Below are 27,496 nucleotides of genomic sequence, written 5' to 3'. Positions count from 1 at the left end.
CAAGTTTGAAATAGGAGTATTATTGTACACAGAGCCAGAACAAAAGTCACAAGTACTTGGGAGCACCAGTTTGCTCCCCATTTAACAAGAAAGCAGGTCTTCAGGAGAGCGCTCTTCTACACAGACTTGAACAACAGCGCCCACAAAGAGCGATACAAGGGTTTGAATACACAAAATACAACACGGAGTCAGTGCCCCGGTGGCACTTTTTCCCCCCTGAAAACACAATCAAAAAACAAGCTCTGGCTCAACACAGCTACTATTTAGCTTACGGTGAGGCCTCGAAGCTCTGTGAGCTTGCAATCTAACTAGCCAGCGCTGGGGGAAACTAAGGCAGGGGGAAACGCAATGCTTTCCTCAATGCCACGTAATCAGCAAACAGGGGGCTGGAAGCAGATCACGTACATCCAGTAGGACCTAGCGAGCTGAGCACCCGCCTGAAGCGTGCGCTGCTCTACTCCTAATATGACAGAAGCCCACAACTTCTTCCTGAGATCAAATCTGGCTGCTCTCACCACCCACCCTTTAACAAGAGGTGGCTGCAGCCTTCTGCACAAATTCCTGCAAAAAAAAAAAAAAAGGGAGCTTGCTGGGAGTATTGACACACACAGAGCAAGTTAAAGGTGGTTTTTTTTTTTTTGTTGGCCTTGTTTGTTTTACCAAAGCAGTATTTCTAGTCTTAGTCCAATGGAAATAAACTTTCAGCCCACCTGAATGCAGAAGTTGGCCTTCGCCACCGTCGTGCTCAATTTAATCCGAAAATTACAGTGAGGCAATAAACTGGCATTAGAAAAAAGCTGAACTTTTTACTGGATTTTGTCCTCCTTAACAACAAGATACAGAGAGGGGCTACTTGTTCCTACGCTGTTCCTGGGCAGCTTCACCTCAGCTGGGAGAATGGACTAAGATCTACGAAGCAGAGAATGGGAGCTTGAAGCCTTGCCAGTAAGAGCATGAGAAAGGGCTCCGGCAACCCTGGTTTCTGTTTTCCTTGCTCTAAGAAAAGAAAGAGGTTTCTGGAGATTAAAACAAAGATCTTGTAATCCAAACTCTTGGGGTCTGTTTCTGACTCTGATTTCTGAGCAAGTAAACCAACTTCAGCTCTCTCTGCCCCAGCTCCTGCCACGTGAACACGGAGGTGTTGCTACTTTGCCGCATGAGGGATTCTGCAAAGTCCAGGCTTCAAGGCGTGAAAGGTGCAGAGGATGCACGCCCCAGGCAGTTGTTTGGTGCACCCACAAATCACTGTCACACATCCCAGTGAAGCGCCAGCTCCCAACCTATGCTCCCTCGGAGCCCACCAACAGAAACGGCAAATCATTTCCTTCAAGAGAAATGAATATTGAGTCATTCACACAATGTCAGAGGGCAGGGTTAAAGGCAGGGACGCTAGGGCTTCCCAGCAAAGGAGAGATGTGAGCTCAGCCTTCCAACGCCACATCCAGCGTCCGTAAGGACTGTGCTAGACCTTTGCACTCACATGGAGCTGACAGTGCATAGTTTGCAGTCCATCTCTGAATGATCCTTTTCAGCAAACAGTCTCTTAATCATATCCCTAATCAATGACAGACTACAAACTTGGCGCTCCAAACCCACAAAATTAATAAGGAAGCAACAGCAAGCAGCCGCACCAAGAGCATCTGGGAAGCCACCAAGCACAACAGGGCTACGCTACACCATCCCGGGCTGATGGCTCCTTCTCCTACTGCTTTCTCCCACTCCTCAAGACAAGGTGATGTAGTAAATGGAAGCAGTGGGAAATAGAAGGGAAACAGAAGTGTGGCAGTGAAGGAGAGGGTGAAGCGGCTGCTCCAATCAGATATTGTGCTTAAGGATATATGCGAGTCCTCCTTCCCAACCCGCTGCTTGGCCACGTGGGATTATCCCAGATGGAGCGTGCTCCAACGCTATGCCTAATCTACTCTTAAGCTACTTAACACACATGCTCCCTCCTTTTCCAAGCAGCTGGCAAATCTACCATCTCAAAAGTGTTGCTCCTGAGAAATGGCTCTGATAGGCAATGAAAAACTGCTTTGCTTCATTACATTGGATTCTGGCTAGTCTTGGGATGTCCTTAGAGCTCCCTCAAAATAAACTTGCTGGCAGCAAGCTAATACTTCCCTGTGTTGTCACACAACACACACACACACAACAGAAACACAAAGAAGCACACATCACCATGTGTCCATTATTAAGCAGCTGCCTCTGGAAAGGGCAGAATACGCTCCCAGTGGTACATATGTTGGAGTTCCAACACCTTCCCTCCAAACATGCCACAGAGCATCCAGCTCCAAGAAACAGCAGGCTGTATGAAATGCACCCTTTGGTCCCGTAATATGGAAGCCAGCTGTGATCCTGCACGCCTCCCTCGTGAGGTTTCCTCTTCTAAGCACTTGAATCCATAGACAACACCAGGAGCGGTGTCCCCTTGATCAGCAGAGTCCAGCACCGGTCAGTTCATATTTCTCCCAGGATATACACCAAAAAGGTCACTGAACTGGTCTGTTGGTGCATATTCTCCGTGTCCATAGTCTCTGTGTCCATTTTCCCTGTCACAAACCTGACAGCTGGGCAGCACAAGCTTGCAAAACCACTCAAGTCTTGGATGACCCGGAAAAGCAGCTGCCAAATTGACATGCCATTCTGTGCTGGGTGGCACAGGACATCGTGACCTGACAAGCTTTCTAGAGCCCTCTGCACACAGCTGTTCTCATAGCAGGCATAGTAAGCCAAAAGCACGGTGAAATAGCAATCATCAACAGAGCTACGGTGGTGCTCGCAAGGCTGTTGTTGTGGTCTAACACCTTGGCTGCCCATGACACACGTCTGGTATTCCTCCCGGGCTCAGAGATGCTCACTCCTCTTCCAGAGGAGTCTTACTGTGACAAGCACTCTTGCGCGGGAGCTGATTTACTTGCTGTGCATCACGCTCCAGTGCCTTTTCTCCTGTGCCTTCCAGGTGACAGCCTCTGGGACTAAGATGTGACTCAGCAGGCAAAATACAAGGTAATCCTAAAGGCCAGCTCAGCTACCATTCCTCTTTAGCCTGGTGACAGTTCTCTTTTCCAGGAACACAGTCTACCCTACTTGCCTCCCACTGTTCAGGCAGCAGAAGATGCCAGAACAAGAGTCTGAGCAGTGGCAGTCAGCTTATCTTTGTCCCTATGGACTAACAGCTTGGTCCCTAAGGATTTCTGCATTGTTTTTGACCTCCCAGTTGTTTGGGCAGTGGGGATGGGTCCCTGCTGCTGATTTCAGGGCTGCCACCACACCTCCATGCTCCATTCTTTCCCCATCTTCCTTCTGGTAAAATGGATGGGGCGGCGTAGGCACAGGGCAGGCTGCTTAGAGAGCAGGGACAGCATTTGGTCCTCCCTTCACCTGTCCTGGAGAGATGTCTGTCAGCAAGATACTGTGACATCAAGTCTCTGTGTGCCAGTGCCAGGTGGAGCCTGAGCCCACAAAGGCAAATCTTGTGCGTTGTCTGCCTTTAGATGTTAGAGATGTTCAGAAACGTGGGGCAAGACAAGCGGGTTTGTGGGCAGCCTGCTATCCCTCTCAGGCTGTCTGGCTCAGCAGAGGTCAGGCATCTTCATTCCAGGCTCTCCATCAGGTCTGCAGTGGAACAGATGCTGCATGGCAGAAAAGCATCTTCAGCCCCTGACACTGGGTTTAATCCACCACCCAGCCAAAACAGAGAAGCCTGGAAGCAGCCTCATTTAGCACTGGCTGGAAAAATTCTTTACGAGAAGCTCCCAGACATGTTCAGTAAATACTGAAAATCAAATCATCCCATGCCTGTGGCTGTTTCTCTCCTCCATTGCTGGCTACACCAGCCCTGGTTAATGTGCTGAAACGCCTGCTTTGTCCAGGCCACTAGAGGCAGACGGCGCGACAGCTGCGGTCTCGAGCTCATCGCCGGAGCCCTTCAGAACCAAGAACTCCAGCAGAATGTCCAAGAGGCAGAAAACCAGGTGCCTGAAATGGAGAGAAGACAAAGCTTAGGCTGGTCGGGGCACGGCGGAGCTGGGAGATCAGCTCCAGACACGCAGAAGCCAAAGCTCACGCAAGGGAGAAGCATTCTGACTGCCATCAGGGGAAAAAAAAAAAAAATAAGAGATCTCATGCACTATAAGAAATATTTCAAGGAATGATTCAGGTTTTTCCACCCCCCAAACTAGCAGGTGTTTGAAGCTGCTGAGCAGCACAGAAAACACAAATGCAGCTCCCGGAGTGAGGTGGCACGCTCATTTCTCTGCAGTTTATCACAAAAATGGTGCTTTCCAAATGCACAGGGATGGGCATGCAGAAAAGCACTACCTACACATCTCTGCAGCTCCCTAAGCTCTTCTAAAAACAACACACTAAACCAGGATTCAGTCTCATTTCCTCGGACAGTCCCCTGACATCCACAAACTAAGCAGGCCCAACAACATAATTAACAAGCCTGGCTCAATAATCTCCATCCAGACCTAGGTCTTAGACATGCACCTTTGCAATAAGCAAACCAGATGCCCTTTGATATGAGCCCAGGAAAATTAGCCAGATATGTGCTGTGCCCAGAAGCTGGCAGCGTGAATTTAATGGCGAAGCCCTGAGCGTAGCTTACAGGCCCCATCGCAAAGGGTAGAGAGACTATAATCCACCTACCTGTTTATCACAGGCTGGCCCAGGGACTCCAGTACCAGGTTCCAGCTCATCCGACATTTACTGGTTCCGAGGATTTCTTGGATCACATCTGTCAACGTTCGAGACAAAGCTTTAGGAATGCACACTTCCACAGTAGTGCCATAGGGTCAGTCTTCTGCTGGTGGGTGCTAAATCCAAGTTTGTGATGGTGTTCTGAGCCTAAGGCATCTCCTGCCCAACATTACCACGACCGAAAACAGCCTGGGATGGGACTGAATGCCAGAAGAGCATTCCAGCCTGCAAGGGCATATACTGGTAGCACTTCTTCCTCCCCAAAGGACAGCAAGGGCCCCTTACGCAAGGAGTTAAGAGTTCAGACTGCACTCAGGGATTAGGCAGCAGCCGCTTTAATGCCAAAGGTCCCTGTGTCAAACTTCAAGGGAGGGAAATCCAGTGCAGCTGGGCTCATGATTTCAGCTCAGTGGAAAAGCCACTTTCTAGAGCAAGAGGCCAAAGGCTTTGCCTCATGACTCTTCTCAGCCACGGTCCCCTCTGGCAGCAGGTGGGGGCACAGCGTGGCACCGGCTTTCCTGAGCCCTATCTCATCTGAGGTGGCTCAGCGGGAACTGCACCACCAGCACTAAGCACAGAGTAGGCGGCCACTCCGCATCTGGAAATCACCAAGACATGAATCCTTCCTCTCTGAGCTATGCTGCTCCCCAAATGCTTATGCAAACTATCCAGAACCGGGAAACTGTGGTTTTTGCTTGCAGGAAACCATTCAAACCTCAAAGGTCACAAACGTTTCCCACCGCCTTGGCACGGGCAGGCTCCATCGCTGTTTGTAACCACAATTCCAGAGATGCCAATGCAGTGGAGGGTTCCCCAGCCTCCCCCACTGCTCCTTTCCCAGGGGCAGCTGACGCATCTCTGGGGCACACTTACTAGGCAAGATGCCCATCAGGCTCTGCAGGGCCTGCTCTGCTGCCGCTTTCTTCTGTTCCTCTGTCCTGGCCGGTTTGGGCACTGCTGGTAAAACTCCTCCAGGCCAGATGGATTCCTGCAGCAACTGGAGGTACTGGACCCAACGCTGGGTGCAGGTCAGGTTAACCATTTGGACTTCCAGCCACCTGTGGGCGCAGGGGGAGAGAGAGAAAGGTCAGGAAAAGTCAGGCTTGGTACCAACTCATGAGCTTTCCGCCGATACGAAGCCCTGGAGGGAAAAAATCAGCTTGCTGGGTAAGTTAACATGCAGTTTCCAAGTCCATACATTAAACACTTTCACAAGTATTAATTAGTTGAGTTTCCCCCTGCACCACAAGTATGTAAATGTTCCCCATCTTAGAGATAGAAACACTAATGCAAAGTCACAGAGGAAAGGCAAAAGCCATGAAAAGCTCCATCGCCCTGCTGCCCGCAGGAAACCAAATGAGTAACTGGTTCCTAAAGGGAGCACGGCTAAGGGATATGACTGGCCTTGACCTCCAAAGTTAATGTCCATACACGAGCAGATGAGAGCGCCGATACAGAGCTGGAAGAATCACCAAAATTGGTGTTTTAACTCTAAAACAACCCCTGCGACTGACTGAAAGGACACGAGCACGGTCTGGCAACCTTATCAGTCCTTCTGCTACCTAAAGAGTCAAGGGTGTCTCGCCTGGAGACCAAAACGCACACTCCCAGGGTGGCAAGGCACAAATACCCTGCTGCTTTGTGCTCCTCTCACCCCCCTGCTTCCCTGCTGTCCGGCCCTGCTCCATCCACCGGCGGCAAGCAATGAGATCCTCGCCGCTCCCATCCAAAACCCCGCGCTGTACATCTATTAAAAGCAAAAGTTAGGTACCTGCCAACAAAACTGCTGGTCGGCCCTCCTGCTGGGCCAAGACTGTGCCCTTTATACGGTAACAACCTGCAAATCCCGAGGCCGCGGGAATGCTGCTCCACATAAGGGCTCCGAGGCGTTAGCAGCCTGCGCAGGGGAGATGTGTCCACACCACCCAAGCACTGGCCAGGGAAAGTTCCTAAATCAATCACGCGGACCCTCTTTCCCAGACGTGAAATCACTTCCCTGGGTAATAGGAAAAGCCACAGCCGTCAGTCAAGACGCACCAGTGCCTGAAAATCTTTCCCCCTAGAATAAGGGGAGGCCAGTGGACGAATCCCCGACGCCACCGAGGCCAACAGGAGGGTCCCCATCAATTTAGCAAGACCGGGGCTCGGCGGCACAGCACCGACGGCCCGCTGACGCCCTCCTCATCAGCAGGAGGCTCCGGAGCAAAGAGGGGAGCGTCGGCACGGGGTTGGGGTAGGGAGAAGGCTTGCGATTTTGCCAGTACTTCAAGAGTCCCAGAGGAGAGGAGTCCGCAAGCAGGGCCAGGAGACCCGTTCCTCTTGGCAGCTAGTGTTCGTGCTTGCAATTCCGTCACCACTACGCCCCGGCAGCTCATAGTACATCCAAGAGCATGGGCCCTGCCAAGGCAAACTTTATTTAACCTGCGCTCTGCCAGACTGTCTGCATTCTTCTCAGGCGAGGCATTTGGGCCAAGGGCGTCTTTCCCCACGCAACTGGGACAACACAAGCGGAGAGTCTGGAATAGCAACACCTAAAGGTAACCAGGAGCAAAGGAACGGCAGGTAGCCATCATCGGGGCCCGGATGCAACGTGATGCTCCCTTCTTCAGCACGAAGCGAGGTGCCTAGCTGCAGGTCTTAAAGGATGCACACCTAGGAAATGCCAGCTGCAAAAGGAAAGACCATTAAAAAAAAAAGCCTGAAAACAAGCCTCGGTGCAGCTGTAAGGCCTGTTATGTCTCAGGGCAAGGTCTTAGTAGAGTGCAGGCAATCCTCCTGGTGATCCCAGTATAAGCACTGGAAATGGGGGGACACGGTCTTTACACCCAACCTTGCCAGGGACCCTGAGTACCGATGCTGCTACAAGATAGGGCCAGAGACCCAAAGCATAGCATCTGCCTGACTTAAAGGACAAAATGTCACAGCACAGCCTGGCCTGGGAAAAGGCCTTGTTTGAAATACAATTGCTTAAAAGGGTTTTTATCTCCAGCCATCAGTAGAGTTTAACACCCCGGATCAAGTTAAACCCTCCAGCCATCCTCAACCAAATTAAAGTGTTAAGAGTGTGGCTCCTCTAGGGGCAAGAGCTTTCATTAACATGGTTTTTCATTAACATGTTTTTCTTACACAACCTGCTTTCCTAATTGAGAAAACGTTTGACGAGCAACAGAAGTTCAGAGACTCGGGGACAGCACTGCAAACGGTACAAGCGTGCACCTAAGGAGATCTGATTGAACGTTGACTTAAAATTCATCTCAGCAATAGTCACTTTGCCATCATTTATAAGGTTCCAGAAAGCAAAGAACAACGTTTCTTTTTCTTAGGAATGTGCCTAAAATAGCAACAAATCAAGCAAATAGTGGGCAGAGCGAAAGCTGATCTTAGAGAAGACAGCACATGTTTCCAGACAGCTCAAGAGCAGACCGAGAGCTGACAAACGCTGGAAGGCCCCGTACCATCAACCCACCATTTCGAGCTCATTTATTTCCGTAAAGTCACCAGAACTAGGCAACGAGGCCTAGACCTAACACCTATAAATCCGATCACATGTGCATGCACTGCGATCATGCAAGTGCTTACAGGTCTTAATTCCCACAGTTGCAAAACACCGTTGATGGATTTTTTTTTTTTTACACTTAGTTTGGCAGATCACTGCTTTCCACTTTGGGAAGCAAAGGGTAGGATCTGAGAACGGCTCCATGGGTTTTGTCCCACCTGTGCTGATGCCTGCTACAGCTCCATGCAAGCTCCCGAGAAGAGGCCAACTTGCTCCATCGCATGGTGCTCAGACAGCAGGATTCTCACTGCTGGGAAAGGGGGAAGAGGCACCAAAAGCCACAGAGAATATAAAAAAAGAAGAAACTGGACAGGAAAGAGGACAAGAAAGAAGAAAGTGAAACCAAAGCTGGGTGCGAATGGAAAGAAGACTAAAGTCACTGTGCTCTGTGTTCCCTTTTGCCAGTCTACCAGTGTGGGGTCCCATCGCAAAAGCACTGGGAAGCGAGGAACTGTCAAGACTGGCCCATCTGGCTCAGCGTCCTGCATGGGAGAGCAGCCAATGCTCTCAGATACTCCGAAAGAAAACACCACAGAGTAACCTGCCTTCTCCTCCCTACTCTCAACCTGCACCTGTTAAAGTCACCACCACCACCCACTTTGGGGGATGCACATTGCATTTGCACAGCACATACAGGGACGTGTCCAAGCAACATTTATTAAACAGGGTGGAGCACAGTAAGCCCTCAGCTCTCACAACTCACTGAGGGTCACACCAAGCTTCACTGAAAAATCTCACTGGAGTAAAACCCCATATTTCTATGGCAAATTGACCTCTCCATCAGGCAGACTGGCTGCACCAGGATCGGGATTAACAGCTCACACGTCTCACATGGGAACTCCAAATATGTGCTGGTCCAAAGCTGACCTTCGCCAGCAGATCACAGATGATTTTTTTTTTTGTACTATTAAAGGACTAAGCATTTGAGATCCATGTGCCACACAAAAGCACGTACACGCCTTCTCCCAGGTAGAAATAAATCCAGTAAGAAACGCAAATAGACCTATGTTTCTTTTTTGGATGGCTGATGAGTTACTATTTCCATTCTGCTATTTCATGAAGAAAGAGCCTTAATAAGAAAGAAAAACAAACCCATCACTGAACCATCTCCCTACACTTCAGCTGAGACCAGAAATAGATAGAAAGTGACCTCCTGGGCTCAGACGTTCAAATGCTTTGATAATGCCCAAGGCAAAGAGACAGACTGCAAAGGCTACAAAGTTTTGGATGTTAGTCTGGAGGTGCATAACTTGCCCATGCTGTAAGGGTCCTCTGTTTGAAATAGCTGCTGATGGAGGAATGAAATGGCTGCTAAAAAAGAGCTGATTTCATGCCATGGCTTAAGCTGGAACTCCAAGGTCAGCTGAAGGGGCCCAGTAAGACAGGAACGGCAGAAATGCCCTGGGAATGAGAAACAAGGCCTGGGGGGTACCTACCTTGGCCCTCCTCTGGCACCTAGAAGCAACAAGGGCTGCTAAGATGGAGCAGCCTATGGTGAAGACAGGCTAAGAGTCAGGAACAGGCAAAACACAGTGTATGGGCTTGGTTTTACCTGGCTCCCGCGCGCTGGATGCGCTCGCTGAAGTGGACTACCCAGAGGGTTCATCTGCAGATAGAGAGAGCTCAAGTCAGCAGGTAAAGGTCGGACAGGTTGGATTTGCTTAGTCTGGAAAAATAAAGATGGAGCAGGAATGGACAAAAAGATTCAGTACTCTCCAAATTTACAAACAGCTGCTGGAAGCTGGTAAACCTCAGCTTTTCTCATCCAGCAAGGTTAGGATAAGAACTGCTAAGGTCACTTGAGCCAAGGAACGGTTGAGTTAAACACGCTGATTGTAATTAAAATCTGAAGGCACAGCAATTGTGATTCCCCCAAAATTGGGGATTTTAAGGCTTTAGACAAACACGAGTTGGAGGCCACATTAGGAAGACTACAAAAGACAAGAAAGCCGCTACCAGTCTCTTTAGCTGTATAAAGACAAATAGCTCTAGAAATACACATGAGCTGTGCATAACAGTAGCAGGTCCAGCTCAACATCATCTATTTTCCACCCCAGAACAAGGCCTCCATTTCCCTGAGGTCAGTTAACAACGCGTGGCTAACCAGAAGCTCAAAAAAGGCCCGTGAGACCAAGGTAGTGAAAAGGATGTAAGAAAAAGGCAACATCTGGAAACGGACAAGGCATTCAAGCATTTGACTCGTGTGAAATCAAGAAAGGCTGGTACTCAAATCATGAGACCATCCCTCCCTTCGCAGTACTTGCCCCCCAAATTCCTCCCCAAATTGTGCCTCAAACCACAAGAATATCTTAAACGCAAGGGTTCAGAAAGAGCAACATTTCAACGGTTTGACCGTAAAACATTTCTGAGCAAAGCCTGTAAAACTGAAGAAACAGCTGCAGCGGGCACAGTTAGAAGAATGGAATAAACACAAACGGAGAGTTTTCGCCCCCGGGCTCGGCTTTTAGCACCTGCTACTTGAGCCCACGTCCACCTTCTCCGCACAGCCGCCAGCAGGAACACGTGCAGCCGACTGCTGGCACACTCGACTCAAACACCTTCAAAGCAAACCCACACTTGTCCAAGGCCATCGGTAAACCCTTCACAGAGGAAGGAAACAAAAAAGAAAAGAAAAAAAAAAAGTCCTCCATAAATCAAAGAATACGAAGCATCCCGAGTCCTTTTAAACATCTGGCCAAAGACACACACGCAAAAAGTAAACTATCCTTCGCGCCTTACTGGAAATGTTCCTCTCCTGCTGCCCTATAAAAAGTTTACAGTTGTATATGCTATGAACAATACGTCCTGTACCCCTGCCCGAGCACATGGTAAATGAAGTGTTTGACCAGCGAGGCAGCGGCCCCGTGGCCGAGTGCCTTCCCCTCGAACAGAGTGTCTTGCCAGCCTCGCACCTCCCAAACTCCGAGGGCAGCTGCACCGAAAGAAGTAATTAAAAAAAAAAGAAATCAAGTTGCAAAGAGTTTAAGCCAGGAGCATTTGCATCCGATGTGTTTTGATCAGACTTACCCAGGCCCAAACCTTGCCAGCGTAGGGCTGGGGGATTTTTTGACCTGCTTGACACAGGCAACGAGATGTGGAGCTGGCAGAAGCCCTGTGAGAAGTGGGTACCCAGGAGTTTTCACTGTGGGGCAGAGAGGAGGAGGAACAGATCCTCTCCTGCTACCTGTAGGCACGAAACCGCACCTCGGTGTTGGGATTTGGGGCACCGCTCTGCGCTGCTCCCTCCAAAACACACCTGCTGCAAGAAGAAATCATGTAAACGCAAAGGGTTCCGACTCCCACAGCTTTTCCCCTCTGCGAATTAACCAAGCTGCTCTGCTTTTTGCTTTTCTCGAGTTGGATCTCCCTGCGACGTCGTGGGGCTCAGAAAAGGGGGGAAGAAAGCTACGCGATTAAAAAGAAAACCACCACCCCCAAAGCCCCTTGATTTTTACCAAAGCATCCCGGCTTTTGATAACATCTTCATCAAGTATTTATTGAGCCAATTAAGCTCTCAGCAGTGCCCCAGGGAGAGGCCAGGCTGTCCCCGCCAGGTCCTGCTCAGAGCAGATTGCTTCATTAGCCCACTTCAGAATCAAAATACATAAAAACACCATTAACCCTTCCCAAGCCAGGGAAAACTAAAACCAGCAAGGAGACATTTTCTCTCCATCCTTTTCTACTTTGTCTCTACTTGAAATAGGAAGTTCTTGGGTTTTTTGGTTTGCCTTTTTTTTTTTTTTTTTCAAATCTGGGGAAAAAAAAGCTGGCACGTATCTAATTGCTGAAACAGAGTCAAAAGAAAGAGATGCAGTTAAAATAATGTTGCAATTGTTATCAAGGCACAGAGTGCTTGCTTCATTCTAGCGGCTGTTTTTGGAAGAATGCTGCTTCTAGAAGAGGGGAAAAAAAAAAATTTTGTTTGGGACAGAGATTCAAAGCCGGGTCCAAAATTTCCAGGTGCTTGGAGACAACTGAATCGAGGCCTGTTTCCAAGTTGATTTTTATTTACTTTACATACACACACGAAGACACACACAGTCCTGAAGATCGCTTTTGCTGACATACCACAGGCCCGCGATTTCCCCTGCGCCTTGCAGCTACAATACAAATAGCCAAATCCAGAGACGAGGAGGAAGATGCTGTAGGGTTGGTCCCCTGTATACAACCTCTGGTGCTGGTTTTTAGGCTGGGTTACACGCTTGCACCACCGCAGGAGACACAGGACCTTTGCTGCCACGTACCTGAGCCTGCCAGCACAGCCCCTCGATGCGCAGTTGCAAAGGTCCTTTAGCTAAACGTGCCCCAAATCGATTCCCCCAGGTAAGAAGCCAGAAGAGTGAATGGCTTTAGTTGCTCCAGCTGCACGGACACTGCAGCATTGGCAGCTCATTTCTGCCAGCAAAACTCAGCAGCACTGCCCAAGCCCAGAGTGGTAAGGTACCTGCCAGCTACGAAGCCAAAGGAAAAGTAGGAGCAGCCACACTGGGAACAGCTTTAGCATAAACCTTCCCAGCTTCTCCTGGCACCCGAAGAGCACGAGCCAACCCTCGGCTTTAATGTCTTTTTCAGAGATAATGCAGGGAGGCAACGGGGAGCCTCCGCACACAACGCTTGCCCACGTCCCACCCCAAGATAACCTCTACGCTGGGTGACACACACACAGCCCAGCTTTGTGCTGACCCCAGGTGCAACCCCGGCACCGAGGTGAGGTCTGGCTCACCACGTCGGCTGGCGGACACGGCTCCTGCGAGGCTCCAGACGGCCAGGGCTGGGCAGAATTGCTTACCCATGGGCAGCGCGTTCCCAGCACACCCGGGGCCGCAGGTGCTTGGCTGCCCAAGCAGGCAGGTTTACTCAGGGACATTGAAGAGGGTCAGGCAACACTACATGCCGGTGGCACTTTCAAGTCAAGAGGATCAAGGAGGCTGCCAAGGGTCTTTGTTTTTGCCAGTCCCGTTGGCACGGAGATCAAGGAAGAAAGAGAAAAACCAGGGAAGAAAAAACACCCAGCAAGCAGCTCCCTGAAGCTATGAGCTCCTTGACTCACACCAGCAGTTGCACAAGTGCCCACGACACCTGGCCTGACATGGACAGGCTCCGGCACAGAGCCACAAAGCCGAGAGGACAGCAAGAAGGCAAGGCCAGCCTGGGGTTGCACGCAGGAGTAACCCCCAGCTGCAGCCCACCCAAACCCATCTTGTGCGATGGTCAGGCACTGTACCACATCCCTGCCGGAGCAGGGATGGGAGACGTGCCACAAGAGCAAGCTGCTGCACCCTTTGGGCCAGCACAGATGTCCGGGACCCCAGGCTTGGCTGCAAGGACCCTTTGCTGCCCCGTTAAATTGACAACCCAGGACCTTTGCCAATCACAGGCCATGGATATTGGTCTGAGAAGTTCTCACTGGTGGCGCTGGACGCTGTGTAAGCCCCTGGCAGGAGGGCTAATGAAACCAGCCACACTGCTGAATTGTTACCCCTCAGCACACAGAATGAGGCAGGGATGAGGGGTACACAAAACCTGATGGCTCAGAGAGCCAGCAAAGGACAGAGTGGAGGTCACAGCAATGTGACAGTCACCCTGGAGACCAGAGGCCCCACTGCTGATGGTGGTTTTTACCTCAGCAGGGAGGAACCTCCGTAGCAGCCAGGTCTGAAACAGCTTCAGGGGCCAGGGAGAGACATCCTGCTCCCCCAGCCTTGCATGTCCCACCAAAGGAGCACTGAATGTGCAGGAAAATGCTGAAAAGCACAAATTCTGGAATAACCCACAGCCCTGCAGGCTCTAGCTGCCTGCACAGGCTGCAGCATTGCTACTGCTGATAGGCTGAAGAACATCATGCCTCTGTGGCCTTACCCAGCTCTTGACCCCCAGCAACACTTGGGAAGATCTAACACCTCAAATCAAAGACAACCCCTTGCTGCTACAGCCTTCCTACTACAGCCTTCCTAGGACCACTCCGCCCCATTTTAGTGTACATATTCAAATCCTGTCCTGTGCACGGCCCAAGTGACCCTTCTCTCCTCTGCTCCCACCCCAGGGCTCAGTGTCCCTCACCGCAGCACCCGAAAGCCAGGCTCTCTGCAAGACTACAGCCCAAGACTCAGCTCAGGGTTGGATCTGAGCTCAGATGGACTTTCCTTTCCCATGCTAGTTTAGCAGTATCTGAAACCTTGGAAGAACCAGCTCAAGAGAGAAAACCCTACAAGGAAAATAAGCCAAAGCTAGTCGGACCCCTGGGTCTCCTCACAAAGGGAGCCAGAGGTGGAAGAACTTACAAGAAACTGCTCTCATAAAAGCCTGACAGGCATCTGTAATCAGCCTCAAAGCATCTCTGGCTCTCCATCCTTTTGGGGAGAAACATCATCTCCCTAAATCCACCTGCTTTGCTGAGGAATCACGGAACACAGGACAAAGCCTAGAGGAGCACCAGAGTGACCCAAAGCGAACAGCAAGCCAAGCCCTGCTGAGCTCCCGGGTAAGGCAGGGATGCTTTGCATTTATTTTAACTCGTGCTCGGTGGAACATGACACCATCAAAGCTGCCTGCGTAGGTCCACACACTCCCTTATATACACACAGGCGCTTCCGAGCCCCGGCACGGACTCTGCGCCCCAGCCCCGCTCAGGTTACAGGGCGCAGACAGCTGGGGTGTGCCGAGACACCTTCCCTCCGCTCCGTGGTTGGCACTGCCGCAGCTTTCTCTTGTGAGGCACAGGAAGGAGTTAAGAAAAAAAAAAAACAAACCTGGATCTGCATCTAAAACCCTCCGAGGTCTGTCCCTGGGATCCTGGCACTCTGCTGCAGCTGCCCTCCAGAAGGGGAAGCAGATGTGGCCCTGGGAGAACCTCAGCAGCAGCTGAAGGGCATGTCGAGCTGGTACCCAGCTCCAGGCCTGCCCCAAGCTCATCGTGGCACCAACCAAGTGGCCATCGTGCCATCATGGACAAACCGATGGCAGGGCGTGGGGTCACAGCCACAGCGCTATTTGCATGCTTGCCATGTATTTTTACCACCACTTTGACTCACAGGGCTCTAAAAAGCACACAGATTCTCCAAATGTCTTTTAGCTCTTCTACCAAACCCCCCCCCGGGAGCCCAGAATAGCCTCATCTGCTCCCCTTTGCAAACAGGTCCCTGTTGGAGCGTCCCCAGGGAAGAGAGGAGATCTGCGCTTCCAGCCTGTGGGAGGGAAGCGAGATCCAGGCAGAGGAGGGGCGCAGAGCTGGAGCCAGGCAGCAGGTTTGTTTACAGGCACGGACCCAGTGTGCCGGGAGGCTGCTGGAAGCAACGCTCGACCCCGGGGTCGTCCCGGCTCCCAGCAAGCCTCCCGGCCCCTCCGCCTCTCCTTTCGGCTCCAAAAAAGGATCACTCCCTCTTACATAATGGGACGAGGGCCGCATGGATGCGGTCTTGCACACACGGCCTCCCCTTTTACTTAACAATACCTTTTTCGGTCATATAGCCTCCCTCTCCCTGGTTGCCATTAAACTGACAGTCAGGGGAGACAGATAGTGCCTGGCTCCAGCTATTTCAGCTACAGAGAGAGGAAAGAGGAGTGTGGTGGGATGCTCCATGCAGAGAACGGCAAACAGAGCAGGGTAAGGAGGTCCCATAATCAGCAACAGTGCAGTCACAGCAATCGCTCGATGTCACCCCAGGGGATTCTGTGGGCACCAAGGGAGAAGGTCACAAAGGAGAGGGGGATTGGCTCTCTGGAGAAGCTGGACCTTGTTCCTGGTGTTTTTCCTGTTTGATCCTTCTGCTCTAGCATGAGGCAAACTCAGTGCAGAGCGGTAGCAATGCCCATAAAGGCAGTTCCAAGAAGGCTGCAGGAGCAGCACGCTCCTCACCAAATACAGGCTGGCAGAGGAGTATGTATCCACGGCAACCTCCTTCCTAACACCCAAAACACCACTAGGACATCTCCTTTCCACCACCTAACCCAGCCCGGAACAGAGAAGGACCTCGTGTCATGGAGGGATGATTCCTACTCATACTTTGTGACCAGCAACAGTTAGAGACAGGATGGGTGCCCGCCTGCTGCCCCTTGTTTGTCCACCTGTTCTCAGAGGCAGGAGCAATGATCCCCCGAATAGCACATGCTCCCAGAACAGCTTCTGGTATTTTCTCCACCTGTAAATGGTACCCAGAGGCAGTGCCAGCCAGAATGGCAGTGCCAGGGCTGTGCCAGGTCTGGCTGGGCAGTGATCAAGTTGCAAATACTTAAATGGAAGACAAACGCCACCAAGTCCCTGGATAGGTAGCCGGCAGCAGAGCTAGAGACTTCTTGATCTGCTCAGGACAACAGTGGCCACCTGGGCCAGCTTTAAGTACAAGTCTCAGCCACCCTTTTGCATGGCTTAGGGATAGGGTGCAACGGCAAGCCAGCATGAAGCCCCCCCATTCCCAATTCTCTTCCACTATGGAGGCAACTACATCTTGAATGTCCACCTCAGGCATTGTCTGAACTCTGCTCTCTTGCCAGATCACAGATTTCAGGACAGGCAGACACTGACTGCTCTCAGGGCGGTTCCTGCTCCCACTGCAGTATCCTGCTGAGCCCCAGCCCTCCACATGGGCTTCCAGCATCACTAAAAACCTGCTACCCTTGATTCAAGGTATAAGAACCTCCACCCTAACGCTCCGCCCTTTCAGGAGACCAAAGTGCTGTCCCAGGCTTGACCTTCTGGGTTGGGGTGGGGACTACAGCAGCAGAAATAGGGGAGGAAAATGTTTCCTGCAGCAATCCATGAGCAACACCATCCTCCTGGCAACAGTTCACACTGTGCAACTCCTTCCCTTATCCCCTTCACACCAGACCCGCCGACCCCTGACTGTCCCAGAACAAGAGTGTGGATTTCAGCACGGACACGTACAGAACGAGGGACGCAGGGTTAGCTCCGAAGGTTGTATTTGCACCCTGTCCTGATCACGACACCAAGGAGTCACAGGAATTCCCAACAGCACCTCCAGCCAAAGGCTTGCCCTCAGCACGCCTTGGTTCACCCAGACTCATTGAAGCGGAGCAGCTACAAACACGTTCACCCTCATGTTGCTCCACTAGCACTACTTGTGGAGCTCCTCCACCTTCCAGAGCAAGGCATGTGCTGTGTGTATGACAGCTTCTCTAGTGGAAAATACCAATGCCACGTGTCGGTGCTGCAGGCTCCCCGGGTGACCGGGACACTGCTTATTAGGAGGTGATGACGTGCCTATACAAGCTCTCATACCTCTGTGCTTACACACAAGGATTGAGTTCCAGCTCATTCCCCAAGAGACCAGAACCCATTTTGGAGAAATGGGAGCAACACCCACCTCCTCCCACCCAAGGAAACAGACTCCAGAGCGATGGCCAGCAGCCCCTGACCTCAAAGCGCTTCAGCAACCTCTGCTGAGGGCAGCTTAAATTACCAGTTTGGTTATAATGCGCTGCCCTGCACATTCTGACACTGTTCTGACACTGGCTTTGAATGCCTGCAGCAGAAGAAAGGGCACAGGAGTGGGAAAAGCGGTGCTCCGAGGCTCCCCCTAGCCAAAGTCATAGGATCATAGAGATGGTTTGTGTTGGAAGGTACCTTAAAGATCATCTCGTTCCAACCCCGCTGCCACGGGCAGGGACACCTCCCACTAGACCAGGTTGCTCAAAGTCCCTCCAACCCGGCCTTGAACACTTCAAGGGACGAGGCAAGTCCTTCCAGGACGGCTTGCTTTTTACTCCAAAGGACCATATCCTCATCTAGTGATAGTCACTGACCTATACAAGAAAACAGACATGCTTTCTGTTTGTGTTTCTTGGTCTAGTGCCTTACCACACAGAGGCACTGGCCTCAGAAAAGCTTGGCGAGTACATACCAGCTGGAAAGGAAGTCTTTCCCTAATACATCTGTAGGTCACCGCTGAAGGCACAGGCAGGCCCACCGCAAATCAGCGAGGGGCGCAGCAGTGAGAGCAAAGGCCCTGGGAAGTCGCGCTTCGAGCTGTTACTTGACAAGTGGCTGTTCCCTGTGCCTGTTTATTCTCCTTTTGCAGAAAGAACAAGCTGAGCCCCTGGGCAGCGAGAGACCAGTTTCTCCCCGGAGAGCCAAGGAGCTGGGCACTCTCATCTGTTCGTGAGGCAGGACGCCACCCATTCCCAGGGCTGGATCCTTCCTTTCGCCTGTTGTTAAAGGGCAGAATGCTGCCAGCTAGAGTTACGTTGCTGCTCACAGGAAAACAGCTGCTAGTGCAAATCTCTGAGATGTTTACATACATGCAACACCTTCTTTACACAAACTTGTTGTTTGATGCAACAGAAAGCATTTATCTGCAACCAGGTAAGAGCTCCATTTTAGACTGTAACTCCAAAGGCAATGCCACCTCCCAGAGCTGTGAGGTTGGTCGCTGAGACCTTACCTTTGAATGAGGGTCCCAAAGAGCAGGTGGAAGACCTTCTGGATGTTCTCTGTGCACAGCCAGCTCCAGTGATCCATCAGCAGCAGACGAAGCACGTCCAGGGCCAGGTCAGCCAAAGCTGTCTCAGAGTCTGGCAGGAGGAAGAGAAAGGTCAGATGAAGAAGCCAACTCGGTGCCTAAGCAAACCTGGTGGAAAGCATCATGCGAAACTCACTCAAACAGCTTGCCTGAGGCTCTTCTCCCCAGCCTAGCACCTTGTGCCACGTGCAGATGACCTGCTATGGCAGAGTCAGCCTGGGGAGCCTGCCCTCCCATGCTGCTGCCCCGATCACTCATTTCCACTTTCATCCAAGCAGCCCCAACATCCCTACCAAGGGGCGCACCAGACCAGAACGTGGCTGCTCCGAGCGCTCAGTTCCTTCTCAGTTAAACCAAGTGATTATCAAACCCCAGTCCACACATGGGGATGGCAGTGTGCCCAAAACAAGTGAGAAAGGCGGCAGTGACTGTAACCAGGAGAAAGGTACATTGCTGTGGACCATTTTCCTAGACATCACCAACACTTTCCCCTCTTCCAAGGTGCCGTTTTCCAGATGCAAGGCTCTGGTCGGCGTCTGCAGGCTGCCATCGTGTGGCAGGTCCAAGTCTCAGCAGGAAGATGGATGAACCACATCTGGATAAACCAGACACATCGGTTAAAACAAAAATCCCCACTCATGCCCACATATCCCTGGTGACACAGACCTGGGACAGAAAAACCTCTCTCTGATCCTCTGGAGGATGTCAAAGTCTACAGCATAAACACGTTCTACTTGCTGGAGAATTCCTTGTATTCTGCTCGCCTCCAAACACCATCGTAGGTGTTAGACAGAACAAGCTTCTTAATATACCACAAACCTGCCTGAGACAACCACTCCTAGGCCAGTGCAACAACCTGAGGCTACTGCGTTGGCTCTGTTGGCAGAGAGCGCCCCTGTACAGCAGCTTCCCCTACTCTGACCTTCCCCAGTGCCTGGTCTTTCAACCGCTCTCTGCCTACAGAGAGCCAACGAGAGTGTTCACCCACAATTTACTGCTGGAGATGAAGAGGAGAGGGATTCTGGACTTCAGCATGTCTCCTTCCCTCCTCTTCATCTCCCTGCTGCATACAAGCTGGATTAATTAACTCCAGGCCATTTCACTTGGAAAAGACAGGGCATGACTGCATTTGGCGCCTCTTGCTCTGGGCCATGCACAAGTTACTCCTCACTTGCTTTGCCCTTCGAGACTTGACTTCCCTTTGCAAAAAGCTGGAGCAGGCTGTTTAGCTTCACCACAACCCCATACAACAAGCATCATCGGCAAGCTCAGCTAGTTCCTTAGCATCCAAGTCCCCTTCCTCAGAGAGCTGCTGGCCAACCTCTTCCGAGAAGTCACCCAGTGAGCAGATACAGACACCGATTGCCTTTATAGCCAGCCACTCCCCAGACATTCATTCCCCTTAGCCTGCCAGACCAGCCTGCCCTGTCTCAGCTCTGAAGCATCACAGACCAGCAGGCATTTGACATCATTTATGTAAAGTTTCTTTAGGGGTTCAGCTAACTTGGCCTGCCTGTATCTCTTGTGCTCTATGCTGAGCACTGGCCTCCGATTCCTGTCCTGCTCCCCAGCAGCCCCAAAACAACTGCGGGCGCGTGTTCAAAGATTACAGGCAAAGCTGGTAGCACGGGCTCGGTTTCAGAATACCAGATCCATCCTGTCACAAGCACATGCTTTCACTCAGAGCTTGCCAAACTTGAACCACTGGAGTGAAATCTTTGGAAAGTTCCAGCTGATACTGCTCAACTATTCCAAGAAAAAGATTAGAGAACATATTTTTGCTCACATTCGGGATAATCATGTAACCGCTCTGAGAGGCCGTAGCACCCCTGCGCTTCAGAGGAGGGATCTATGGTCAGAAAGGGAACATCATTCCTTGAACTGGCATCACACATTTGCTATTCCCACCAAATCTATCCAGACTTCACTGAATCTCAAAAGATCCTTTTATAGTGCATGGACACATAAAGGCTAACTTGAGACTACCACAAAACTGTAATTTGGCCACTTTTAGGTTTAAGAGCTTGATCTTATAACATGGGCAGTTTAGGCAGCGTGTCCTTAAGAAACTTATTTCTGCAGTAACTACTGAGCACACCAGGGTGAAGCTCTACAGTGACACAATTGAGCTAAGACCCAATTTGCTTCCAATAGCAATAAAGACCAGAGCAATCACCTAACAGAACTGGAAAAACTCAGTCTGCCTTCCCTTTCATCCACAGGCAGGAGACCACGTCCTCATACTGAAGACCTTGCAAGCTAAGCCTGCAGATGTTGGAGCTGTTGCAGTACCAAGGGAGATACGGTGAAGCACTAACAGAGGGGCTGAGCTCACCAGAGTCTGCATCCGACAGTGTCCCCTGCTCTGACGTGCCCAGCCTGTCCATATCCTCCTGCACAGAGCTTTCCTTAGCTTCTCTGCCTCCCTCGCCTTCGGGAGCTTTGCTGGGGACTGCCTCCAACAGCTTCTCCTGCTTCTGGATGAAGGACTCCATAGCAGCCAGCGACAGGGTGCCAGAGACCTACAAAAGCACCAGCGTATTAGTACCACAGCGGTGAGCTGCGCACAGCCCAAGTTGAACAGATATATGAGATGTCCACTACCCACACAGCCTCCCACCACCCGGTTTGCACCTTGCTGTACCCCACAGCACAAGCAGGGCTGCTTATCGCCTTTCTGCAAAGACATGGCACGCAGGAACAAGGCTGCAGCAGCCACAGTCCCTGTGCACCTGGAGTACTCTAAGCCAGCACCCAAACAAGGCAGCGATTAGGATCATGAAAGGACTTCAAGAGGGATCTGAACTTACAGCAGTGCCCTCCCTGATGGAGTACACAATCCTGTCGTGCGCTTCGCTCACACTCAGCACTGGAGCAATTTTACTGGACGAGAACCTCAGCCTGGACCTGAAGAGAAAAGATATGGCACAGTCAGGGTTTTCTCTGCGAGCGATGAGTTTCCCAGTCTCAGCCATGAACCTGGACCAGCCTCAACCAAGAATCAGGACCAGATACCTTTGTCCAGCATTACGTCCAAGCTAAGTAGTCTTATTACACCTGAAGTGGTTCAAAAAAGCATCTCCCTCCAGGAAAACTGAAAGGTGGCAGTAAAACCATGCAACAAAATCATTAAAGTGCTTGTCCTCAACTATACGTGGGCCTAGCCAAGGCTTTCCAACATCCACCACGTATACACATCTTCTTTGGCAGGTATGTCACATATAAGCTTACATGCAGATGCAAGGATTTCTGTTCAGTGAAGCGGGAGCAGCGTATACAGGAAAGCGTTGAGAAAAGCCTCTGAGATGAAACATAATCAGCAGGATTGTGAAATCCAATTATAAACACGCACACACAGAAAGGAGGGTATGAAAGGGCGTTTGGGATTGTGGGACAAATTGTAAAATAGCCTGTTTATCATTAAGGAATGTCCTTTTCAGCCAAGATGCTTCAAAACTTGTACTTTTTTGGTTTGCCTTTTTGTCCAAAGCAGCTTTTCTAGCAAAACATCGCTTTTCCACAAAAAAAAAAAAGCGCCATACTCGTGCAGAAACTTCTATTCTGTAAGCAAAGACTCACTGATGACCACAATGGGTCTCATCACTGCCAGCAACACCAAATAAACACTTGGTGAGCAACATACGTGCAATGACCTTAAATACTACTCCTAAATAAATATGCAAACATTTGCTGGGCAAGGTGACATATCACTGTGTTAAAGACCTGGGAGATAGAGTAAACCTTCAGGCAGACAAATCATAGCTGTATTTTGCAGTGACTCACCACATATATAGACCATGCACATGTTTAAGGTTAAAAAGCAATCCTCCAGGAGGATGGGGTCAGCTTAAGTCCATGTTCTGCATAAAGCACAGGGGAAGGAGAAGGAGCCCTTACTTGTTGGCCTTCTTCCCATCTGTCTGAGATTTCCCATCCACTTCAGACTCACTAAGATCCTCCGTGGGGCTCTGGGGCTCCGACCTGGGGAATGCCGTCTTCAAGGTGTCCACAATGGCATTGACAACAATCTGCAAAAGCCAGCAGTGCCATCAATTATTGACTATATTCCTACTCCTTGCATAGGAATTAAGAGTTTTCAGACTTGTGCTCTATTTTCTATTAAAAATTCGCAGGTTCTTTGAGATGCACTCTGACCCTCCCTAGCTTTATGACTTTCTGAGCAAACTAAGCTCATCTACACAGATAGCATTTAAGTTTTTTGGCTACTACTGCAGCAGCCATACACATAGACATTGAAGCCCAAAAGGCACATCTAGATGCAGCTGTAAGTGGTTCAGATAACCAGTTTCCCCCTTGTCTACCTTGTCTATCCTGGAGACAACAAAGGGCTTCTTGACGAACGCGATCCTGGCATCGGTGTTCAGGGCGAGGAACTCCTGCACCTCCTCACTGTTTGCAATCTCAGGGACTGCGCACAATTGCTGCATGGAAAGATGTAACGTTAGGTCTTCTTTGAGTCAACTTCGCAGCTTGATCATGTGAAGTGCAGGTGGAAGAGAACCAATACGTTCCATTGTCTGTCAGTATAGAGCTGCCCTAAGCACTGCTTTCTAGCTCACAGGGGCACACAAGCAAATACCTCACCTTCAAGAAAGATTCCAGCAGACTTTTTCTGGCTTCCACTTTATCGCTGTCCATGTTTCCAAATGGGAGATCCGGGAACAGTTTCTTTGGGCCTTTGATATCTACAAAGGAAACAAACCCATTAGCAAGCTCGAGAAAACTGGAACAACTGTTTTAAAAATCTTAATGCTCTCGTGGTTTAGACTACCACTACACACTGTCCAGCATCAGCCCAAGATAATGCGCCCCTCAAACCACGGTGGTCGAATCAGATCTTAAACCCACACAGAACTTGCATCCTGCTGATATTGTATCATCTTTAAAGTGTGTCTTTAAAGTTAAAAGTTATAAGAACACCAGTTTAGCACAAGGACTCTACATCACTCAAAGAGCCTAAAAATTCCCAACAAAGCAGCTTTCCAGTCAAACCCACAGACCTGTCAAAAGCAAAGACTCATGTAGGAATGTGCTACATTCAATGAAGTTTTGTAACTAAGTAGCATTAAAAGAAACAATGTTTTCTTTTTAGAAAAAGCTTACATTCAATGCATATCACTACTTTCTTATATGCAAACATGACCCTTGCAGACACCAGTGCTTCTATTCATTGCTGAGGTGCGAAACTACAAAAGCAAGTGTTGCGATCTGAATGGCAACAAGGATGTTTTGAAACACTGGAATTTGCTGCAAAAAGAAATAAATTTCTCCTCTAGCCAGCTTTGCACAGAACACGGACATGGGCATCACAAACAGCCCAGCATCCAGAGCTGCACAGGCTCCCTGTGAGGGACAGGATACCCTCAGAGCAGAGGAGCACAGACTGGGGTGAGAAGGAGAAGGATTTTCTTAGGAGTTTAATGCAGGCACTGACTTTTCAGGAACTTGCGGAGCTCCGGTTTCTCCTCCAGTCTGGTCTGGAGGTTGAGGAACTCCCGGTAACGGCGGTTCACAGTGTGGTAAGCCATTTGCTGAAGGCTACCCGCGCTCTCACCCTCCAGGGCTGTCTCATACTGAGGAAGAAGGCAACAATCAATAATCCTTACAGACTCCAAAACAATCCCGATGTGCCGTGATCCCTGTTGGTCCCACAGTCCCCAGACCCCATGGTGGTCCCATCCAGCAATTCCTCACATTGACCCTTCCCGAGGAACAGGGGCTGTACAGCACGCAAATCCCCCACAACGAAGGGAATGGTGAAAACAGGATACAAAAGACTCAACAACCCAACGCGACCATTAGCCATGAGCAGGAACCCCTATCCTGTACCCTAATGGCCACTGGAAAAGCCCCTGTGCCCGATATTCCCCCACTGCCAGACTAAATTGGTTGTCGAGCCACACACAGCACAAATTGTCATCTCCAAACACCAGCCCATGCTCCCTTGCCAGAGCAAGGATCCTGGAAAAGGGGTGACCCCCGGGGCAGCCTTTACCTTGACGGTGTACAGGGTGTAGGGGTGGAAGCCAGTCCCGCTGTGCTCTCGGGCAGTGATGGTCCCAGTTATCCGCAGGTTCTGGATGACAACTGGCCCGTCGGGGCTGCTGAGCGGCTCAAAGCTGAAGGTGCTGATGGAAGCCGTTGGGGAGGACGAGAGCAGGGGCAGAGTCTGGCCTGGATCTAGGGGGCTTTGCGGTGGGCCCTCTGCTGCCCCCAGATCTTTCCCCAAGCTGGAAGGCCTCTGTGAAGAAGACTTTTTGGGAACAGCTGGGCTTTCCTCCTCCTTCTCAATTGCTGGGTCGATCTGAATGTCAGGGCAGGAGCTCAGAGTAAGAGCAGAGGTGGGAAGCAGGCCAGCATCCGAGCTGGTGGCAACACCCTCCTCCAGGTCCCCTACACCATCCTCCGAAGTGGACGGTCCCTCTAGCACTGTGGAGGTGTCCTGGAGGGGTTCATCAAGGCACTCCCCCACAGGTGATGGTACCAGCAGGTCCATGTCCTGGCCCACATCATGCATGGGGGACTCCAGCTCCAAACCCTCACAGGGGAAGAGGGAGCCCAGGGCTCGTGGGCAGAGGAAAGGTTCCTCTGTGTGGCACAGCCCGCTCGCTGAGTCCTCTCCCTCCTCACCAGCAGGCCCTGCCTCTCGCCTGGGCACCTCCATGGCCCTCGGGCAAGGAGGCAGCCCAGCAGGGGCAGCATCCGTCTGCACCACAAAGGGCAAGAAGTCAGGCACTGGGGGTGCAGGGGGGGGCTCTTCAGCCCGGGGCTTCTTGGAGAAAGCCCCGATGAGCAGCAGATTGATCCAGTCAGGATCGGCTATCTTCTTGATGGCTGGCAGCAGCACGTTACAGGCAACCAGCTCCACCACCACAAAGCGTCCTGTTCGTGTCTCCAGGTGGGGCCAGGGCACCAGTGCCCGCAGCAGCGTCTCCACAGCAGCCCGGGTATAGCCCACCTCAGCTGCTGGGCTGCGGAGGGCAGGATGCGGCCCTGCCAACCGGCTGTACTCCTCCCACAGGGTCCGGCTGCCGCCAGGGTCACCTCTCACGGCCTCACGGGCCTGCAGGTAGCTCTGCAAGTGATGGCCGCAAAGGAGGAGGAGGCGACGAGCCAGGGCTTGGCGGTCCACTCGCCCCATCCGTCGCCTCAGCTCAGTGGCCAGGCCTGTCATAGCCTTCTCCACCTCGGCTTCGAAGGCTGGCTCGCTGCTGACAGTGCGGTACCAGGAAGCGACAAAATCCCGCACCACTTTGTGGACAGTGCTGGAGATCTCCCTCTCCAGCCGCTCCTCAGCCACCGGGCAGCTAGGCAGGGGCCGCAGGGAGCTGACAAAGCGCTCCAGCCGCAGACGCCGGCCAGGAGGGCTAAAGGCACGGGGGCCCAGCCAGCCACCCAGTGCCACCAGCACACCACAGAGCAGCCCCAGTGCCCGCAGGTCAATCAGCAACTGCAGGGCCAGCAGCCAGCCTAGCGTGGCCACCAGCACCACCAACGCTTGATGGCCCTTTGATGGCCCCTGGCCTGGCATGGCGGGGCTGGACAGGGAGAACCACCCTGGGGCTCTGCTGGCTGCTGCCTCAACGGCTGCCACAAGACAACGGGGTTTGTCAAGGCTCAACCAGCCAGGCTCTAGAGCAGGCACTGGGGATTGTCAGGGCACAACCAGCCAGCATCATTACCAGGCACTGGGGCCCAACCCACCAAGCTCCTCAGTATGCACAAGGGCTCACCAGGGCCAGCTGACCAGGAGCCTTTACCAGGCAACCAGGGCCTGACCAACCAGGCTCCTCACAGGGCCTAGAGCTCATCAGAGCCCAACCAGCAAGGCCATTTACCTGGCACTTGGGCAAAACCAACGAAGCTCCTCACTGAGCACCGGGGCTCAGCAGGGCACAACTGACCAGGGGCCTTCACCAGGCCCTAGGGCTCAAGCAACCAGGCCCTTCACCGCACACAGGAACTCACCAGGACCCAACAAACAGGGCTCCTTTACCAGGCACCAGCACTTGTCCAGGCCCCTCATCTAACACTGGGGCTCCCCGGGACCAACAAACTAGGGGCCTTCACCAGACTCCAACTGATCAGGCCCCTCACTGGGCACTAGGGCTCACCAGCGCCCAACCGACCGGGGGCCCTCACCGGGCACCAGGTGGGCTCCTCAGTGGGTCTGAAGGCCATCACAGCCCAGCCGACCGGGGCCTTCACCGAGCACTCGGGCCCCACGACTCTCCAGGGCCCAACCGACCAGGGGACCTTTACCAGGGCCTAACCAACCGGCCGCCCCACCAGAACCGCGCTTCAATCGCTGCTCCTCCGCCGCGGGACAACAGGCCGTACCCAGCCGGCGCCGACACGGCGAAACCCAAAGGACCAGACTCACCGCCGCGGGGTTGATAACACCCAGCACCGGACGCCACTTCCGCCCCCACTTCCGGTACCGCTCCGGGCCGAGGAGAGCGGCGTCGAGGCCTTCCCCCCCCCCCCCCCCGTCTCCCCACAGCGCCCCCTTGCGGCCGGGAGGGCTGGCGGCAAAATTTTGCGGTCCCACGTGGAAAAAAGTTTTCCCCTTCCACCCCCCCCCCTTTTTTTTTCTTTTTTTGGCTTTTATTGGAAAAATCGTGCAGTCCCGTGCTGGGTTTGGCTCGCAGGTGGTGAGAGCAGCAAGAGCTTATAGCAATGCACCATTTTTTTAAACTTCTACTATTATTTTTTGCACGCTTTAAAAAAAAAAAGTTTGCTA

General features: G+C 51.7%; 1 protein-coding gene across 8 annotated transcripts; it reads right to left on the bottom strand.

The window, feature by feature from the left end:
* Positions 1–27,173, bottom strand: SNX19 (sorting nexin 19). 8 transcript variants are annotated; one of them, XM_054222900.1, is made up of 11 exons: positions 24,749–27,173; positions 24,188–24,326; positions 23,338–23,438; positions 23,055–23,174; positions 22,630–22,760; positions 21,543–21,639; positions 21,068–21,254; positions 18,655–18,784; positions 5,575–5,759; positions 4,651–4,738; positions 1–3,978 (listed from the first exon to the last, which is right to left on the bottom strand). In XM_054222900.1, exons 1-11 carry the CDS (start codon positions 26,282–26,284, stop codon positions 3,843–3,845), a joined length of 2,850 nt encoding a protein of 949 aa, XP_054078875.1. In that variant the 5' UTR covers positions 26,285–27,173; the 3' UTR covers positions 1–3,842. The 8 variants fall into 8 exon arrangements, 3 of the variants coding, with proteins under 3 accessions (XP_054078875.1, XP_054078876.1, XP_054078877.1); XR_008469616.1 differs by lacking the exons at positions 1–3,978; positions 4,651–4,738 and adding exons at positions 9,810–9,863; positions 10,729–10,857 and having other exon boundaries at positions 5,641–5,759; XR_008469615.1 differs by lacking the exons at positions 1–3,978; positions 4,651–4,738 and adding an exon at positions 6,473–7,367 and having other exon boundaries at positions 5,623–5,759.
* Between the last annotated feature and the right edge of the window lie 323 nt (positions 27,174–27,496).

This window comes from Rissa tridactyla, chromosome 17, assembly GCF_028500815.1.
Source record: "Rissa tridactyla isolate bRisTri1 chromosome 17, bRisTri1.patW.cur.20221130, whole genome shotgun sequence".
Taxonomy (NCBI): domain Eukaryota; kingdom Metazoa; phylum Chordata; class Aves; order Charadriiformes; family Laridae; genus Rissa; species Rissa tridactyla.
This window is presented reverse-complemented; position numbering and strand designations above follow the sequence as displayed.